Source organism: Phodopus roborovskii, unplaced genomic scaffold (genome assembly GCF_943737965.1).
Source record: "Phodopus roborovskii unplaced genomic scaffold, PHOROB, whole genome shotgun sequence".
NCBI classification, from domain to species: Eukaryota; Metazoa; Chordata; class Mammalia; order Rodentia; family Cricetidae; genus Phodopus; species Phodopus roborovskii.
The window spans coordinates 5,221,426-5,241,768 of record NW_026126575.1 but is presented as its reverse complement, the minus strand read 5'-3'; the positions used below and the strand labels follow the sequence as shown (position 1 = coordinate 5,241,768).

General features: G+C 44.1%; 1 protein-coding gene across 4 annotated transcripts in view; it reads left to right on the top strand.

The window, feature by feature from the left end:
* Prickle2 (prickle planar cell polarity protein 2) overlaps positions 1-20,343 on the top strand; it is a 319,183-nt gene that overhangs the window by 269,982 nt on the left and 28,858 nt on the right. For all 4 annotated transcript variants that reach the window (XM_051203303.1, XM_051203302.1, XM_051203305.1 and 1 more), the window contains 5 exons: positions 45-158; positions 3,142-3,279; positions 4,246-4,449; positions 7,481-7,667; positions 12,205-13,080. In XM_051203303.1, coding sequence (XP_051059260.1) covers positions 45-158; positions 3,142-3,279; positions 4,246-4,449; positions 7,481-7,667; positions 12,205-13,080 — 1,519 coding nt within the window. The remainder of the gene's footprint in view (positions 1-44; positions 159-3,141; positions 3,280-4,245; positions 4,450-7,480; positions 7,668-12,204; positions 13,081-20,343) is intronic.

Below are 20,343 nucleotides of genomic sequence, written 5' to 3'. Positions count from 1 at the left end.
CATGCGGTGAGTAATGGACAAGTGCTGTGTGTTCTGTCCTTCAGGTGCACCAGTACTATAGCTGCCTTCCAGAAGAGAAAGTCCCTTATGTCAACAGTCCTGGAGAGAAATTGCGCATCAAGCAGCTATTGCACCAGCTGCCGCCCCACGACAATGAGGTGAGGTGTTTAGAGGGGGCTTCTGGTGGACTACCCCTTTAGGAAGATTGCTGCCCCCCAAAAAAACCCTTCTGGCAATTGGTATTAAATTTCAGCTTCCTTAATTAGAATCTAAAGAAACTGGCTGATATTTTTGGAGAGCACTTCCCACCCCACCCCCCCCCCTCAAAGAAAACCCACCCTGGACTGGGTTTGACTCCAAGCCTAGTATGACTGAGTAGTACAGAAAGCAGGGAGTACTGTTTGAGAGCCCGGGCCAGTGTTTTTTGACTGGCATATGTCCTGCCAGTTGCTTGTGGGAAGATGACTAAGGACCGCTTCATGCCTGGAAGAAACGCTGTGATTCTTTCAGACTCTCAGGATTGTTTCCTGAGAAGTGAATGTGCAGGTTCTCCATGTTGAAGGCAGCTGAAGTTCCGGGTCTAGATTGGCAGCTGGACATTTGTCAAGCCAGAATCCACCTTGTTAGAGTCAACCATCAGTATTTTGAAAGTGGTATGGATGTGGACATTCCTTTTTCCTAATTCCAGAAACACAGCTCTGGAAGCAAACATGTATGTATTTGCTTCTGAGTTTGAGTTTGGGGGACTGCCTTTCACTTTAGCCAGGATAACTTGGAACTGTCTCAGCAGCTCAGTGAACTGCCAGTCAGACCTCCTCTTCCCGAGTGCTAGGCTGCAGATGAGCCACCCTGCCTGGCCAGCATGACTTATTATTGAAATCACATTGATCCTAAGGAAGAAATCTGTAAACAAGCTTTTAAAGATCGTGTGGGAGGAAATTAGGTTTCCAAGCTGGAAATTAATTTGTAGATGTCTGGTTTCAAAATCAAGAATCCTACAGATCTGCATTATTTAGCTCTCTAAAATAAAAGCGTAATTTTTAAATTGAAAGAAAAAATGACCTTTTCAGAGAGGTGGGCACTAGTTTCTACCAGCTCATTACATACAGGGCTCGAGTATCAGATGACCTATTTATACAAAAGGGAATAATTTTTTCTTTACATTTTTATTGTGTGTGTGTGTGTGTGTGTGTGTGTGTGTGTGGTATGTAAAACACTCCCATACCACAGCATGTATGTGAAGGTCAGAGGACAACCTATGGGAATTGGTTTTCTCCTTCCACTATGTGGGTTCTGAGGATCAAACTCAAGTTCAGAATATCATGTTTTGCAGATAGCGCCTCTACCTTCTGAGCCATCTTGCCAGCCCAAATGGAAACAATTTGAGCTGCTAATGCTGAGAGACTGAGAGTGCCAATCACAGTCCAGCCCTTGTCTAGCATGTGCAAAGCCCCGAGTTTAATCCTCAGCACTGCAGAGCTAAATACATGGCTCTGAATAAGTGAGACGATGTCTCAGAAGCTGAAGCAACTCCCTAGAAAGCTGCTCTTCTTTCTCCTACTGCTTATTTCAGGGTTCATAAAACAAACGCAAAAGTTGCCTACTTTAAAGATGAAAGCAAGCATCGTAACCGGATCTAGAGGTGAAAATGCAAGTTTTTACAAGCGGGGTGTGTGCCTATTTTTAAAAGCATGCCCATAAAATGTCATCGGTGCAACCATGTTTTCTGGGCTGTTAGATTTCTGGAACATTCCCCTGAAGACTTTTTGTTTTAAACTATCACTTGTGGGAGGACAGTGATCTGGCTTATGCTTGTAGTAGTTCATTCTGTTTATGGTTAACTGTGCTTTCATTAAGTAGACACCATTTGGATGATGACTCCATGTTGGTAGGATGTGATACATGAAAGCCAGTGGACAAGAGTCATTCATTTGACATGGTGACATGGCCTCTTTTGAAGGCAGAAGTTGACTCTAAAGCAAATACTTGATCATTCTCTTTTCACTTAGATAGAACAATTTGAATAGACATAGTTGCTCTGACTTTTAAATTAACACACAACAGTCCTAGTTGAAAGCCTTTCTTGTAATTTTCTTTATGAAAACTGTCTAAGAAATGCAGTCAACATTTTGGAAATCTGAATTACTCCAGAAGAAATCATGAGATGCATGAGACCACATTTCCCAAAGGAGGGTATAAGTATGGCTTGGGGTAGCTGTTAGCGTGGCAATAAATGAAATTGAATCTGTAATGAATGCCTAGTTCCTTTTAAATTACATTTTGCCTTTGTGATGCAGTGATAGGATACCTGGTACTGGCAGGTATCCTAATACCACTGCAGCCCATTCTGTTTCACCCTTGTTGGTAAACTCGTCAGTTTTAGCATCTCCTGAAGATGCAGTGGTCAGCTTGGATCTAACAGTATGGTTTTGTTCTGTTTGAGAGTTACCATCCCATCTGTGCAGATGATTGACTTTCCTTTGTGTAGTCATAACCTGTTTTCCTTTTAAATAAATGCATCCAACTTTCTTAAAGTGAGTCATATTTAAAACTAGCATTAATAAATCATAGTTCAGGACCATGGCACAATCACCAAAGAGCAGAAACAATGGAACAGAGTGGCAGATCCTGGATGCAGATGCCTTTCGTCCCTCCCTAAATTCTTTGACTCTGTGTTTTAAAAAGAATGCAGTCTCTTTCGCATATTGTCATATTAGCAGGAGCCAGATGAATGCTTGCCTATTCTCACTTCCCAAAGCAGTATGGAGGACATATGATGTGCGCATGCTGACAGCCCAAGCGAAACCATTCTTTGGTGCAATGCTCATTCGCATAGACATGGATAACACAAAAACCTTCAGCTCCCTGTAGTTTATAAGGAGACTGTTCCAGGACATCCCCAGCTCTGAGCCACTCTTGGTGACTTTGATCTGAGTGTGGGAACAGTGTGAAGGGTGAGGAGTGCTTCTAGAACATGCTTCCCTCCTGAGGCATGGACTGCAGTGTTCACAGTCCTTTGTGTCTCACCCATCTTAGTGCTGGCTTCATCTTAAGTAACTCCATGCTGAGAGCCCTGAGTGGGGGATTCAGACTTCCCCTGGACCCGTGACACCTCCTCCATGCTGTCCTCTGTGTATTCAGGTTCGATACTGCAACTCCCTGGATGAAGAAGAGAAGAGGGAGCTGAAGCTGTTCAGCAATCAGAGGAAGCGTGAGAACTTGGGCCGAGGGAATGTCAGGCCCTTCCCCGTTACCATGACAGGAGCCATTTGTGAGCAGGTGAGGATGGACTGGTGCTGGGAAGTTATTTTATTAGATGCCTGTTAGGTGCTCAGCCTTCTTTCAGGCATCAAAGATAACAGCAGTGAGCAAAAGACAGGAAAGCATGGTCTTTCTCACATAAAGAACTATGCACTGGGGAAGACATACAGTAAATCAAATCAGTAAAATAGAAAAACTGCAGCAGAGGGGAGCTAGGAAGTTGGTGACAGCTTCAGTCTTAAGGGTCGCAAAAGACCCCACTAAGAAGGTGGCATCTGGAGGAGGCATGCAGATCTTAGGCATGAGAAACAGCTAGCGTGGAGGCACTGGCTGTTATTCCAGAGGACCCCAGTTCAATTCCCAGCACCTACAAGACAGTTTACAACTGTCTGTAACTCCAGTTTCAGGGATTCTGACACCTTCACACCAATGCACATAAAATAGAAGTTAAAGAGTGAGTGGATTTTTTGTGCCCAGTCCCCTACCATTCAATAGTGCAGGCCCCCACCCCAGCCACACCCTCTCTCTACAGCCTTTCCTGCTAGTGTTAAAATAACTACCAATGCCTCTGCATGAACTTTTGGATATATAGGAGATGGTTAGGCCTTTTCTTTCCATGCTTTGTAAGTTCAACTTGGTACCTGCAGGTATACACACACACACACACACACACACACACACACACAACCATACTGAGAATCCATCTCACACCTTTATGTTTCTCATTCTCTATTACTTAAGTTATCTCACTTAGGTCCTGGGGTGGGAGCTCCTGGGAAGAACAAGATAAATCTGCCCTACCAGATATGAAAAGCCGTGTGTGTGTGGGCGGGGACTAGGGAACACAACACACAGGACTGACAGATGGACTGACACACACACATACTAGCTAGCATCCATATAATGCCCTAGTAGCTAGCTGTTGGTAATAGTTGGATGTCTTCCTTTACAGCTGATGTTGTGCTGTTTCTGTTTCCCTCACAGTGTGGAGGGCAGATTAAAGGTGGGGACATTGCTGTGTTTGCATCACGCGCTGGCCATGGCATCTGCTGGCATCCACCCTGCTTTATATGCACCGTCTGCAATGAGCTTTTGGTTGACTTGATCTACTTTTACCAAGATGGGAAGATCTACTGTGGTAGGCACCATGCTGAGTGCCTGAAGCCGCGCTGTGCAGCCTGTGACGAGGTCAGAGCCCCATCCGTGTGTGAATACTTTAACTTTTCTGGTATATTCATGAGAGGTAGAGGTAGCACTTTCAGTGTCATGATGCCTCTGTCCCCCTGCCTCTCACTCTATCTCTGACTATCTGTCTCCGTGTGTCTGTCTCTCTCTCTATTTCTCTCTCTCTCACCTCTCTTTCTGTCTCTCTCACTCTCTTACACACACACACAATCTACCATAGACTATTATTCCCAGTAATAGTACCCTGTCCCACCATCCCTCTGTTGCACCATAGCATGACATATGTGCATGGCGTTCGACTTCCCATATAGGGAAACAACTATAGGTGACTCTGCCCTCTTATGTTAACCCTTTTCAGAGAAACATCACCCATTTCCCAATCACAGTGAATGTGGCATCTAGCATATGGTTCACCTAACTCAGGCATGGTGGATTCAGAGCCTCCCCTGTAGGGATAGAGTGGAGAACCATATGCTGCAACCATGGAAATTCTCAAATGGCAGTCAGCTAGCACTAGGCCCTTACAGTTCAACATATAGACACACACACACACACACTCATGCACATGTACAGGCACTTGCAGACACACATGTGCACACACAAATAAATAAATAAAATAAAAGGTAAAGAATCCACTGAGTAACTTAAGATACCAACTAAAACTCTGGAACATGCATATCAGAAATAGAGTTCCACTTCTAGAAGATGCTCTGGAACAATTACAATTGATTAGAGAGGGGAAGAAAATGGGTGGTGGTGTTTTCTTTCTTTCTTTTTCTTTCTTTCCCACAAAAGTTTTAGAGCAGTGGATAGCTACTGGGATGTTTCCACCCTTGGCATGACAGGTGCCTGAAAGCATTGTGGTAAGAAATCAGAAAGGCATACAAAAACACTTCTTCCCCACCAGAAGCATACCCAAGTTCCATGTGACCATTGCACCACAAAGTAGAAAGTTTGCCTTTGCTGACCCTTTATAGGAATCATTTAGAGCAGTGGTTCTCAACCTTCCTAATGCTACAACCCTTTAATACAGTTTCCTCATGTTATGATGGCACACACACACACACACACACACACACACAATCATAAAATCATTTTGTTGTTACTTCATAGCTGTAATTATGTTATTGTTATGAATCAAAATACTTAACCTGATATGTGACCTCTAAGGGTTGTGGCGCACAAGTTGAGAACCACTGATTTAGGGGAAAGTCTTAGAAGGAATACCAATTCATAGAGTAGTAGCTCTGTGTTTCTGTCTGAGCTCATAAACAACAGTCTGGAGGCATCATTCTGTCTGCCAGGTCCCTTCTCCCAGCCCTGTCCCTCTCTGGGTTCATGAGAGCTAGCATCTCATATGAATGAAATCATGATGTTTTCTTTTGTCTCTGGCTTCTTCCATCTAGAGTAATGATTTCATAGTCAATTTCTGTTGTAGTAAATATTAGGACTTCATTTCTTCCATGGCTGAGCATGGATTATATGAATCTATATGAACAGTTTTATGCATATATCACATTTGGCTTTGCCATTTAGCAACTGATGGGCATTTGTTTCTGCTTTTACCTGTAATGAACAATGCTACTTATGAACATATATGTATAAGTTTCCAGGTACACATGAATTTTAAATATTGAATGTATTCCATGGTAATTCTAAGCCTACCTTTTTGAGGAAGGCCAAACTGTCTTCTAAAATAGCTGTCCACTCTCCATTCTTACTGTCAAGACAATTCCAGCTCTCTACATTATCTTCAGTTCTTGCAGTTATATCCTTTTTTATTATAGCCAACCTAATAGGTATAAAATTTTCTAACCACTAGTAATTTTAAGTACCTTTTAAATATTTTTTGTTTATTTGTTTATTAATTTGGGGGGGACTATGGGTTGAAAGCTTTGTCTCATTTTTCACAGTTGGATTAATTTTTTTTCTACTTGTGAGAGTTTGTTCATATTATCTGATACAAGTCCATTGTCAGATACATGGTTTATAGATAAATCTCCCATTTTCTTTATTTTTACTTTCTTATTGACATCCTTCAAATCATAAAGGTTTTTAATTTTGATGAAGTTCTCATGGCCTATTATTTACATATTGTTACATATATTTGTTTACTATGTCTACAAAACCATTGCCTAGACCAAGGTCAAGAAGATTTACAACTTTAGCTTCTTTTAAGAACTTCGTCACCTTTGTCCTGTCAGGCAATTGATCCCCTTTCAGTTAATTTTTGTTTATGGTGGTAGGTAGGATTCAACTGACAGTTTTGAATGGGACTTCCAATTGTCCCAGCTCTGTTTGTTAAAGACTATTCCTTTATCATAGTATAGTCTTAGTACCTCCTTTGACAACCAAGTGACACCCCCCCCCCACACACACACAATCAATTCTTAGACTCTTAACTCAGAGAGTTCTGCTCTATTTTAGTTTTTAATGGCAGTGCCACACTAAACTGATTATTATAGCATCATAATACATTTAAAAATGTATGTTTTGAAGTTTAAAACAACTCTGATGGGCCAAAACATAAAATACTTCTCAGGGCCAGGAAGGCTTTAGAGTTGAGGGTGACCAATTCTGAGACAAAGGGAAGTAAGTGTTAAAGACCATGACTAGCGGGCCAACTGGATGTTCATCTGGAAGCAGCAGTCACATTTCTTAGCTGAAGAGTATTATCATATATAAATGCATTCCAAGCATTGCCCAATTTTATGTTTCCAAGAAGAAAAAGAAGAGAGTTCCAAGGATTCATATGACATTCCCCATTTTAGAAAACACTGTGCCTCAGCCAAATGAAGCTGGTGTGTGAAAGCTATCCTTCATTTTGCTTCATGCTCCCCAAGGTAGAGCATTCGCTCTCCGCTGAAATGTGGCACCATATTTCACTGTGCTCCAGGCAGATGAAGTTGCAGAATAAGCTTTCATGCATGCAATGTGATCAGTTTGTGGGTCACATCTTTATAGTGGGGGCTCTGTAACTCAGCATGTCATCACAGAGAGTCTTGGACCCTGACCCATGGTTTCCTATCCCCAGATCATCTTTGCAGATGAGTGCACGGAAGCTGAGGGACGACACTGGCACATGCGACACTTCTGCTGCTTTGAGTGTGAGACCGTGCTGGGAGGCCAGCGATACATCATGAAGGAAGGAAGGCCCTACTGCTGCCACTGCTTTGAGTCCCTATATGCAGAATATTGTGACACTTGTGCCCAACATATAGGTAAGGCCACGTACGGCACTTAGCTTGATCCTTCTAAGATGGACTCCACCCTGCATCTGGCACAGTTAGAATTTCTTTGCTTTAACAATTAATAAACCAGCTGCTACCAGTTTTAAGTGAAAAGGACTCATTTTACTAGAAAAGCTAAAGAGTGTTTAGCTTCAGGTAGAAGTGTATGAAGGGTTTAAAAAGGGTCGGGGGCATTGTTATGTTTTTCTCTGTGTTAGCTCAGTTTGCCTTCTATTGGAATCTTTTGGAAACAAACGATCTTCACGTGGTGATTGAAATGTTGCTCTAGTTATACATCATCTTAACACATGCCCTCTCAAAAGGAGGAAGGAATTGGCATACCATTTCCAAGTAAGTTCTTCAGGATGGAATCTTATCAGTCCTGAGTTGGCCATGGATCTGCCTTTAGGTGGAACTTTGTAGTATACTTTTCCACTCTCAGGGGAAAGTGTGAAGCCCCAAAAGGAAAACTGAGGAGAAACGAATATATCCCTCAATGACATTTTAGACAAAATCAGGAATGGGCAGAGGGAAGAATGGGGGTGGGATCCTTTGGTAACAAGGGATGGTCACTGGCTTCCAGCAAGTGTGTCTTCTAGGAACTCAACAACAGTGAGCCAAGCCAAAGGCAGAGCAAAACAAATAGTCCAAGAACTGTGTGCTCCCAGTTCATGGCAGATGGGGGGCGATGAGAATCGTCCGCATTTATTCAGCCCTCCTGCTTCATCAGACCTGCTTTTGCCTCACCTTTTCTGGTGCCTTGGGAATGAGCACCTCTGTTTAAGAAATGGTGGCAGTGGACAAATATCTATGGCCTTTCTGTGGTCACAAAACTCCAAGAAGCTGGTTTAGAAGCTGCCAGTGCCCTTCTTGCAGTGAGGAGACATAGAGACCCTCCATTCACGACTCCATTTTGTTCTACTTAGCTTTTGTATGGATCCAAAAGAAGCAGTCTTTTCCCTGGGGTTCATCGTTACTTTCTGGACTTCCCTGATGGGCAAGACCCCTTCCCTTTCACCAAATGCCACTGTGACCAAGTGCCCAGAAACCTTTCTGTTTACAGAATTGTCACATTCAGGCATGCTGATGTTCTTTGGTGCTTTGAGTTAGGAAGTGGGGACCTGAATTGCCACTGGACATGCGAGGTGGGAAAGTGGGAGGGACCATCCCAGAGACAGCGGTACATTATATTGACTCCAGGCTAGGTTTAAGGCCTCTGGTCATTGCTTACCCAGATGGGAGAGACTGAGCGTTAGAAACTTAACCCACAGCAGTGACACCACCTTCTGATAGACATCCTTTCTGTGTCTTTTCCCTTTCCACAGAGGCCACAAGCCTAGCCACAAATGGCTACTTAGAGTTTTCTCCCAGAAGCTTGGGAGAGAAAACTCTGTTTAGGACTGGTTTGTGTGTACCTCAAATAGCCCCTCGGTCTTCAGTCTTCTTTCAGCTGTCCACAGCTTTTATTGGCATCCTCCTTTCCTCTTGAATCCATAAAAGGCATCCATCCATATTTTACTAGAAAAGGTGACTGCTTGTGGTCTGCAGTCTGTCTGTTGCTATAGTTAAGTTGCTGTCCCTGAGTTTTTTAAAGTCTACTTTCCTGTAAAATGTCATTTCCCTGGGACAGTGAGCTCCTGCTGTGTGTATCATGTATATCCCAGCCATCAATGCCACACCTCTGCCCATACTGTACAAATATTCCATATTTATGCAGCTGCTCAAAGCAGATCCTGCATCAGGCAACCGTTACCATGGCAACAGGACTCTTGCTTGTGCATAGCAGAGTAAACAGTCTTATAAACAGATGAGACTGTGATGGCGGTAGATGCAAGCTCCTTTAGAGAAGTGCTTAAAGGGCTTAGAGGGTTTTTTTTTAAGCATGCTTAGATGTTGAACACAGAGCCCTTTTCCAGATGTTTGGAGTTCAGGAGCAGTTCAGAGGGCCATCTGACATCGATGATGTTTATCAGAGGCAATGTTCAACTGCCTGCTGGGGCTGCTTTGTAATTTGCCTCTCCTTCACTCTCCCCTCCCCACTCTGTCTTATGAGGCCCCATTCCAGAAAGCTTGACCTTCCTCTGACACTTCTAAGAATCCTTGCAACGTGGGGGTGGACAGGACAGAGGACCCACCCTTCTGAGTTCTCCGGTGGAGAGTAGGCAAAGATACAGCTGTGGGATACCACGCTAAGTAACTGCATGTCATCAATGATCCTGGGCAACTAAAGAGACAAAAATAAGCTCTCAAGACTCTTGACACAGAGAAGAAAAACCGTAGAGAGGGAAAGAGAAGCTGCATGGTCTCGGGTTGCTTTTGGATAGCATCTACAAAGAGAGAGCTAGGCTTTCAGACCTAATAAAACTGAGGGAAAGACAGTTTGAATAGCTAGCAAGCTGGGACTAAGTCGTCTGTGTAGTCACTCACAACAGCCTAATTTCATCTCTGTGCTTCGCTGGGGAAAACAGGGCCCTAGAGTTGAAGCCACTTGCGTGGAGCCACAGGACTAATATTCAAACCCAGCAGATCGGCTTCAGTGGTTTTACAGGCCCCTGGAAGTGGCAGAGCCAGATTAGTCCCACTCTTAGTACATTTTTCTACACCCTTCTACAACTCATTGCTCCCCCCATAGGCCTGGGCAGAAGCACTAGCTGGAGCCCCAGCTTAGAGATGTCTATTTCCAGCCCTGCCCCAACTTTCCATTCTCAATCTCCCTGGGATGCTGCTGGCCAGGGGGGTAGAGTTAGTCACACAATGACCTTCTCAAATGCAGTTGCCCTGTAACAAAGACCTCTGTCTTCATGAAGTTTCCCTCTTATTGACAATAGGGATTAGTGCCTAATTGATGAGACACTTCCTTCCCCAGATTGGAGAACATCTAGCAAGAGAAGAATTTGCCTCCTTTTTATCTATCCATGGCTTCTAGTGACATAAAAGGCAGCAGAGGCAGAGCCTGCCAGGAATAAGTTGCTTCCTACAGCACTTTGGTCCCAGCATTCATTTCCCTCTCGGTTCTTGTTCTATTCATCTCTAATCTCTAGACAGGTGTCTGGAAGTTATACCTTGAAAATCCAGGCTGTGGAATTCTGTCCACTAAAAAGTGGAGGTTCGTGTTAGTGCTGTTTTCCTGAAGAGACCTTTTATCATCACACATTGGCAATCTTATGAGATCTGTTCCTACCCACGGGAATCCCAGGAATCTATATTCTAATAGGCTATCCCCAGGGTAGCTACTCCAACTGCCTGTTATATCACTCTTAGAAGCCTCAGGCAATCCTCTCATTGCCCTGTTGCTAGTTATGAGCCATCCCTAGACCAAACCCCAAGACTAGAAGATACTCTTAACTGGTAGCCAAGGTTTGTTGCAAGGTTATTTCAGTGCCCAAGCTAATGGCATCCACAAGGACAGTACCCTCTTTCCATCAAAAGAAGGCAGAAGAACTAGTGAGAAACCAAGCAGAGTGAAGGGATGTGCGAGGTCCCCTAGCACACAGGAGTGTAAGAGCAGAGCCCTGCTGTGGAGGAACTGTGCCTCCTCCCTTCCTGATAGATTTGGCCATGGCTTTTCATTACCAAGAGTAAGCAGGATTTCCCACAATACAAACATTTCTCATAGTTCTTGAGGATGTGAAGGCCATGGTCAAGGACCTGACAGATTTGGTGTCTGGGAAGATCCACTGGAAATGTGGATGATGGCATGGTGGAAAGGACTGTTGATACTATAAGGAAAAGTGGAGAAGCAGCCAAGGCTACCATTGTCAGTGGGCAAGAAGGCTCTTGAGACAGCAGATTCCTGAGTAAAGAAGACAGGACTGCTATACAGAAGACAGATCTGGTCTCTGGTGCCTAATTAAATTACCGTAGGCTAGCCATTAACCTTCTATGTATGCATTCCTTGTCCAGAAAACAGATCCCTGGTAGAAGCTCACCTCAAACAATCAAGTGCTTTATCAGGCTAGTACTGTCACAGACTGAATATCCCTTAGCTGACATGTCTAGGAGCAGAATTAGTTCAGCCTTTAGAACCATGCGTGTCTATAATGAGGTGCTTGAGAGATAGGCCCCAAGTCTAAACATGGAACTCATTTATATTTCCTATATAGCTTATGCATATAATCTCAAAATGCTTTTATAAGACATCTTAAATACTTTTATGCATGAAGCAATTTTATTATACAGAATTTTCTGCTTGCAGCATCTTGTTGACACCAAACTTTTGGCTTTTGAAGCATTTTGGGTTTGGATTTTTCGATTAAGGATGCTCAACTTCTGTTGCTATTTGGGGAAAATGTGTCTCTGGCAGACTTCATGGCTAAGCTGTTCTGATCTGCATTCTCCATGCTGCTAGCAAGGGAAGTTGTGAAGTCCGCTGACTGGTAGCATAAGTTGTAACAGGGTGTGGGCACTGATTACACCAGCCTGGTCATGTTTTTTTTTTTTTTTTTTTTTTTTTTTGGTGTGATGTTTCATGTGATGTTGTAGTGTTCAGTGCAGCTCCTCAGCCTCATTTCTGTCTCTTGTTTCCCAGGGATCGACCAAGGTCAAATGACCTACGACGGCCAACACTGGCATGCTACCGAGACTTGTTTCTGCTGTGCTCATTGTAAAAAGTCCCTCCTGGGGCGACCATTCCTCCCGAAGCAGGGCCAGATATTCTGCTCACGGGCCTGCAGTGCTGGGGAGGACCCCAATGGCTCTGACTCATCTGATTCGGCCTTCCAAAATGCCAGAGCCAAGGAGTCTCGTCGCAGTGCCAAAATCGGCAAGAACAAAGGCAAAACAGAGGAGTCCATGCTGAGCCAGCACAGCCAGCTGCAGGTGAGTTCTAACCGGCTCTCAGCTGATGTGGACCCCCTGTCAGTGCAGATGGATCTCCTCAGCCTATCCAGTCAGACGCCCAGCCTCAATCGGGACCCAATTTGGAGGAGCCGGGATGAGCCTTTCCATTATGGGAACAAGATGGAGCAGAACCAATCCCAGAGTCCTTTGCAGCTTCTGAGCCAGTGCAACATCAGAACTTCCTATGGTTCTGGAGGGCAGGGAGCAGGAGCCCAGCCTGATGTGTGGGCCAAGCACTTCAGCAACCCCAAGAGAAGCTCTTCAATGGCCATGAAGGGGCATGGTGGCAGCTTTATCAAGGAATGCCGTGAGGACTATTACCCAGGGAGGATGATGTCCCAGGAGAGCTACAGTGATATGTCCAGCCAAAGCTTTAGTGAAACCCGAGGCAGCATCCCAGTCCCCAAGTATGAGGAGGAAGAGGAGGAAGAAGAAAGTGGCATGGCTACACAGCAGTGCCGACCCCGTCGTCCACTCAGTTCCCTGAAATACACGGAGGACATGACACCCACAGAACAGACTCCTCGTGGCTCTATGGAATCGCTGGCCCTGTCCAATGCAACAGGTAGGCTGGTCCTGGATAATACAGTGTTTTTCTCTGCAATGCCCTTCTCCAGCTGGCTTCTGGGGAAGGTTAACCCAAGTGTCAGAGAGCTTCTATCCTTGATGGAATATAGAGAAAGCCTGAGTCTAAAGTCTGTATGCCTGTGATACATGATGAGGTTTAGGGGTGGGCAGATACTCCCAGTAGAAAGGGAGGAGCCAAGACAGAGACAACGTCTCCTCTGGGGTTTGGCTCTGAAGATTATATGGCAGGTAGGTGTCTTCTGGTGACATTCAGACTGATGGGTCATCCTACTATGCCCACCCATCATTGCCTACAGTCTACTGTATACTGCCTACAGTCTAATGTATACACACACATTGTGTGTGTATATATGGGGGAGTATAACAAAGTTGAAGGGGTGGCCATGAGTAAGGCATCATGTTGGCTAACAGTATTCATAAGAAAGAACAGCTATAAGGTGGTGGCATTTGCTGCACACTTGAGATGCCAGCACCCCACAGCCTGGTACTTCTTGAGGAACCCAGTTTCTAGAGGTTTTCTGAACCCCAGTATCTCAAAGGTGTGTGTGTGTGTGTGTGTGTGTGTGAGATGGGAAAGAAAGCTAACTAAAATGGACAGGGTGGAGGTAGACCACCTCAGGATATTGTCTCCAACAATTTTCTAGATGGCTATAGAGATACTATAGTTGACTAAGATGACCACAGCTTTAATATCCAAGTGCACATCCTGTGTGCTTGTCTTACTGACCAGGGTATGTAAACCAGCCAGAGTGCTGTTTAAGATTACCAGTGAGTTATTTGTTGGGAGTGTTTCAGTAAAGCTCAGTAGAGCCTTATGTTAGTCTGCCCCTTGATAAGAATGTGATAGGATGTACTCAGTGTTAGCAGAGAATCTGAATCATAGGCGTATCTCATGGCAAGGTCCCATGTCAGAGTCTGGGATCTGCACCATTTTGACATTGCAGCCTAATAACATTTCCTTGTAGGCGTACTTGCACTGTGAATAGAGGTGGTAAAATCTGGTAATCCCATCTGATGGGCTCAGCTGCTGCTCAGCCCAGCTACCAGTTATCATAAACATGAGTATTTTAGCTAACGCATACAGCTCTTACCACATGCCAACCACACCACATGTCGACTATTGTTCTCAGAACAACACAAATATTAGCTATTAATTAAGTTGTCACAACACTACAAGGAAAACATATCATTATTCTTATTTCTGAGTTGGAAAATCAGAGCCAAAAAGTTTGAAAATTACCGAGCTTCTTAAATTTAAATACACTTGCCCTTTGGCAATTTCATACATGTGTACAGTGTATTCTGATTACTCTCATGCCCCAACCTCCCATCTCCCTGCCATGCCTGTTCTCTTCCCCTGCTCCCAATTTTTGTTTTGTTTTGGGACCCACTGAATTCTAACCAGGATTGGCTGAGTGCCCACAAGCATGAAACTATCCAATGAAGCTTGGTGGGTATACATCCAAAGATAATGACGTCTATACTTCCAAAACCATCAGTAGCCAGTAGTTCAGCAGGGAGGAGTAGGACCTGTGTGACCCCTCCCATCCAAGCTTGGCTATTGACCCAAGTGTTTTAGGATGAACAAGCTCTATTGACTCCAGAGCCATGCTTTTTCTTAATCTAGCAGCTGCTGCCATCATATGAGTACCTCTTAATTAGATCTTTCATAGCAGAATCCATTTAAACTTTCTCCTAGACAAACAAAAGCCCGAGTCATAGGATGTCTATACAATGAGTTTTACCTTCTGTCTCTCTTCAAATGCTTTTACTGTGTTCCCACTTGTCCCAAAAGACAAAGCTCAGCTATTCTTATGCCCATGTTTCAGATGGGGGGGGGGGAATGAGGCTTTGGTAAATAATCACCTTCCCTGATGCTGTAGAAATAAGCAGTCAGTGCGGGGAGGACTGCCTGGGAGCACTCTCTCATGGGCTGTAATTATTTAAAAGGACAATAGATAAATACATACTTCAGCCTCTGAAGCTGGTTTCTTAGGCAAGACCACTTGCCCTAGAGCCACTGGGACATGTGTGCTCCTCAGCCTCCTGTCCAGTCCCTCTGTGGCACAGCTCAACAGAAGCATAGCCCAGAAATCTGTGTTTTTGCTAGTTGCTTGCTGTTCTAATATATGTCATCATCTTAAAGCAGATGTTCTGGGTTTGTCTGTTGTGACAATAACATTAGAGGACCTTCTGAGGAAACCAGGACCCTCAAGTAGGAGTCTAGGAAAGGCCAAGAGAGAACACATAGTCACAAACTAGTGCTGAAGGCCTGGAGGATTCCTGGAGAGCTGCTGATCTTCAGTCTATGTCGGAATCCCAAAGAAACTGGTCCTAACACTGATAAAGGAATGCTACAGAGACAGGTTAGAAGAATGTGCCAGTGAGAGTGAGGACAAGCAGGCAGAAAGAAAAGCTTCCTTCTTCCCTGTCCATTTCTGTGGGCATCTGCCAGAAGATGTCACTCAGATTTAGAGTGAGCCTTCCTGCTTCAAATAACCTGATCAAGAACTCTCACAGGAGTGCCAGCAGCTCAAGTTAATTCCAGGTGCAGTCAAGTTGACAGCCAAAAATGGGCTATCATGAAGCGCAACAGCAATGGGCTGAGATTTAAATGTCCTTTTCATTAATTTAAATTGCATTAGCTGCATGAAGCTAATGGTAGGTCTGCCAGATGAAAGGGCAGAGTAGGTGTATGGTGTGTATGCAGGGTTAATTCTACTGTCTGTCTCTGGGGACTCCTGTACATGCCTTGGTTTTATGAATTTTCAGCCAGTGGTTAAAAAAATAGTAGGTTGGGCATTACAGTTCCAATGCAAATTTTGTTAAAATAGTTATTTATCTATTTTAGACAGGGCCTCATGACTGACCTCAAACTCATTATATAGCTAAGAAAGGCCTTCAGCTTTTGATTCTCTTGCCTCCCAGTACTGGAATCACAGGAACATACTTCCAAACCCAGTTTATGAAGTGCTGGAGTTGAACCTAGGGCTTTACCCAGCTACATCTTTTACTGTCTCTGGGTTCAAATCTTCTCTTCATCTTTTTTAACATGTGAGTAGGGATTAAACCCAGAGCCTCATGCCTGCACAACCAGTGCTCTGCTATTGAGTTGAACTCCACCTTCTTTTTCCTTTTAAAGTTTGTTTTGAAGCTAGGTCTCATGCAATTACCCAGCAGGCCTTGATGATCCCTCTTGCTCAGCGTCCTGAGCAAGATTTCAGGCCTCTACTACCAGGCCTAGCTCCACTTCATTGCTCAGGAGTCTTGTGGCTTTAAACAAGTTGCTAAATTCTCTAAGACTCAATTTTCTAGAAGTTGGGATTTAATGACTATTAATACTTCCTTTGTAGGCATTTTGTGAAAATTCAATAGTAGGTTCAATTAAATTCGAAAGACACTTCTGACCCTCTGTAATGGTTTCTAGACACTGCATATTATTAGTTTCCCTCCAAAACAAATTGTAGGATGACTCAGCTGTTCCCCCCGACCAATGTGTGGATTTGCTGTGTGTAGAAATGCCACTGTGGCTTCATCTTTCCCCAAGCAGCTACAGGCCATACAGAAAGCAGGAAAGTAAAGAAAGCAGGTTTGTGCCCTTGATTTACCATGGGACTACCACACATGACAGCAAGGTAGAAAAATGATGGCTAATATTACAACTACAGCTTCCGGTCTTCCTCGTAGCACAACCTAAGTGACTTTTGCATCCTACTACACATAGCCCTACACTGGAGAGATAGCTTTGAAAGATGTCGAAAGCTGGTCTCTTTTCTGATCCTTAGGGATGTATTTGAAGTCTGCCAGAACATTTAGTAGTCTTTTTAGAAGACAATGGTCTGAACCATCCATGCATTTGTAAGCCTTAGAATCATAAGCTGAGTTACAGATATAATTCACTAATCCCTTGGCCGTGCCTCTAAAGCTTGGTTCATGAAAATGGATTTGTTTTCCCTTCTATGGTAGGTAACGCATGCTATTGGGTAAGTTCGGTGTTTAATCTGGCAGGCAGCATGGTTCTTTGTGGACAACATTGCTCTTTTGAACAGACCTTAATAAAAGCACAATTCAGCCACTTGCCAGCGTCTGATCTGGGCCCTGGCACTGCCCAGATTGTTTAGAACTGGGAGTGTATAAGCCTTTCTCCATGGAAAACATAGTCCATTCCTTCTGCTACCACTGAGTGACTCAGGAAAGCATAGTTACCACTGTGTAAACACCAATGTAGGAGCATGGTGAAGCTCTTTAACCCTGTTCTTCCCAAATGCCATGTGAAGCTGCATACTGGTGTTCATAGCAGACCACTGACCATAAGCCAATGTGCTGACATCTTTACATGCATCATATTTGAACACTCACAGCCCTAAGAGATAAGTCACTATGCAGCCATTTCACAGATGAGAGCAGTTCATAGCAGTTGTCAATGCTGACATCATGTCATAGATAAAAAGAAGTTACTACTTTAATCTATGTTCTGACAAATGGCAAAGACTCAAACCCAGGTGTGGCAGACTGCAGAGCCCATGCTCTTAACTGCCCTGATACATATCCTTGCAAGAAGGGCCATGACCACGGTCAAGGGGATTTGCACAGTGATTTTATATGAAGAAACAAGGCCTCCCTTCCCTGCTGAAGCTGCTTTGTGTGTGTCAGTCTGACTCTGGTGGTGAAGCATAAGAGCACAACTATTGGATAAAGCCAAAGGATGGGAGGCAGAGGGGTCAATCTGATAGAATGTGCCAAGATTGGTCATCCTTAGGAAGACAAGGGAGACTAGGACAAATGGTCCAGGGGTGGGAATAAGGACATAACTGCAAGTTAGGGGTCAAGAGCTAAGTTCTTCATTGGGCCCAAGTGTATGGCAGAGATAGGGCTTGAGGCTATGAGATGGTCCTGGTTGAAGAACTAAGAATAGTCCTCAAGGAACAGCTGCTTTCTGTAGGAGGTGGCTGCAGCAGCAAGAGCCTAGACCAGTAGGAAGGGAATCCAGGTGCATGAAGTCAGGGAAAGGGAAAATGACTTCTTCATTAACCCTCTCATCCATTTAGCATATGTGACTTGAGTGCCTGCTCTGTGAATTACAGCTGTCTGAATGACAACACAGGCTGTATACAGCCTGCTGAAGTCATAGGCTGGCTTACCTGTTCTTGCTTCAGTGTCCTCATCTTTAAATTGTAATGTCAGTGTTGCTATGGGGATTGAGTTAATTCCTGTAAAGAATTTAGGACAGTGCCCCAGCACCCTGCAGGGGCACATAGGACAGCTGCCTGTTCATGCTGCTAAGGATGTGCTACTGAGTTAAAGTGACCTTCTCTGCTTGTATCTGTAGTCTAGTGGAGTTGATAGTAAGCATTTAAATGAGCAGTATAAAACTGCAGGTGGTAAGTGTGGTATACTGAAGAGGTACACAGAGGAGGAATGTTGGTGTAGGCAATCAGGGAGGGCATCCTGAAAGAGATACATAAGGGAAGGACTGTGGGCATGTGCAAAGGCCCTATGATAGGAGATTATCAAAGTATGAACTGAAGGACAGCCTCATGGCTGGATAGAGGATAGCCATAAGCCTGGTAAAGAAGGAAGGATTTCTGAGGGCTATGGACAGCCTTTAAACTGTCATGCCAAGAAGGGAACAAGGTGGCATCATCTGATTTACATTTTGATGAGATAGGCATAGTAGTGGTATGGGCATGAAACTGGCAAAGGACCAGTGTGGCCTCATAGGAAATCCTAGGGGGCAGTCCAGAGTACAGTGTGCAGGTTATAAACAGGGTAAGATTCAAAATAAGAGGAAGACAGTGTGTTAGTAGGAAATGGGAAGAGGTTTGCAGTGACTCAGGGAATGGGTCCTAGGAGCCAGAGGAAGATTGACTTAAGAAATGCTGGTGAGGGTAAGATTTTTTTCAACTTCATAACTGCTGACTTGTGCCAGCATCAGCAGAAACTGCCTGTTGGTTGGCCTGGCTCCAAGGAGAGATCTGAAGTGTCTCACCTTTTGTCACATCCATGGTACCTTTTGTCATTGGTGCCTTTGGACAGGCCTCACCTTCCTACCTAGGGAAGGGGCAGCTCAGTTGTTCAGTGTGGGGCCATTGGTAGCTGGGAGGGTGAACAGTGGGGTAATTTTCTTCAGTGTTCTAGCAAACTGGAGAAGTTACAAACAACAGTTTCAGTCTGAAGCAGCCACTGGCATGGCTCCCTCTCCAGGGAATGTCTGAAATGTGTTTTAATGCTTATGATGCAAACTAGTTCCATAAGCACTTGGGGTGGAACCGTTCTTCTGTTCTGTGTAATTGGGCTATCTGTTATCTAGCCCAGTTCCTTTATTTAATAGTTAAACAGAGCCTCTTTAAACCACTTGGCACCATTTGAGGGGCCATGCCTCAAACATGCTCAAGAAATGCTTATTATTGCTTATTTCTGTGTTAATTACTTGTTTTGTCTTTGTGACAAAAGCAATTTAAAGAGGAAGGTTTCATCTTGGCTCACAGTTCCAGAGTATAATCCAGCATGGCAGAGACATCATAGCAACAGGACTGCAAGATCACCAAGGCCTGGCTCATGGTAGCTGACCACACTGCATCCATAGTCAGGAAGCAGAGAAAGGATGAATATCGGTGCTCGGTTTGCTTTCTCCTTCTTATTGAGTCTAGGACCCAAGCCCAGGCAATGGTATTTGGAGCTGAGCATTTGAAAGTGTAGAACCCACTGGAATCCCATCCATTGAGCACCCCACCACCACCCCCAGGATCAGCCTGGGAAAGACTTGGGAAATGCTCCAGAATTGTCATTGTGTTAGCATACAGACTCTTGTTTGCATGTATAACCAGTTGTCAGGGTCTGTGCCATGTGTATCCAAGCTCTTGATCTCTTACTCAAGAATAAAATAGAAGTCCACATAGATTATAAAGTACCAAGGTAATTATTCAAAAGCAAAGCCATAGTATGGATTAGAAAAGAATAAATGCATTGTCAAGATTGACAGTGAGCCATATGCACAAGGGTACTCAGGGGGCCTGATTATTGTTTGGGGCTTCTCTTTATGCGGTTCAAGAGATAGAGGTTTTAAGTTACTAGGGATATAATTTAGGTGGTTCTCCATTTTGAGCAAGAGGCTTGGATTATATCATTTTTGCTCTCTCCTCATATCCTTTCCCATAATGCATTTGATTTTAACCATATGCATTCCAGTTATGCCTCCATATAAGATGGTGGTTGGGGACCCTTCACTTGAAGACTCCAT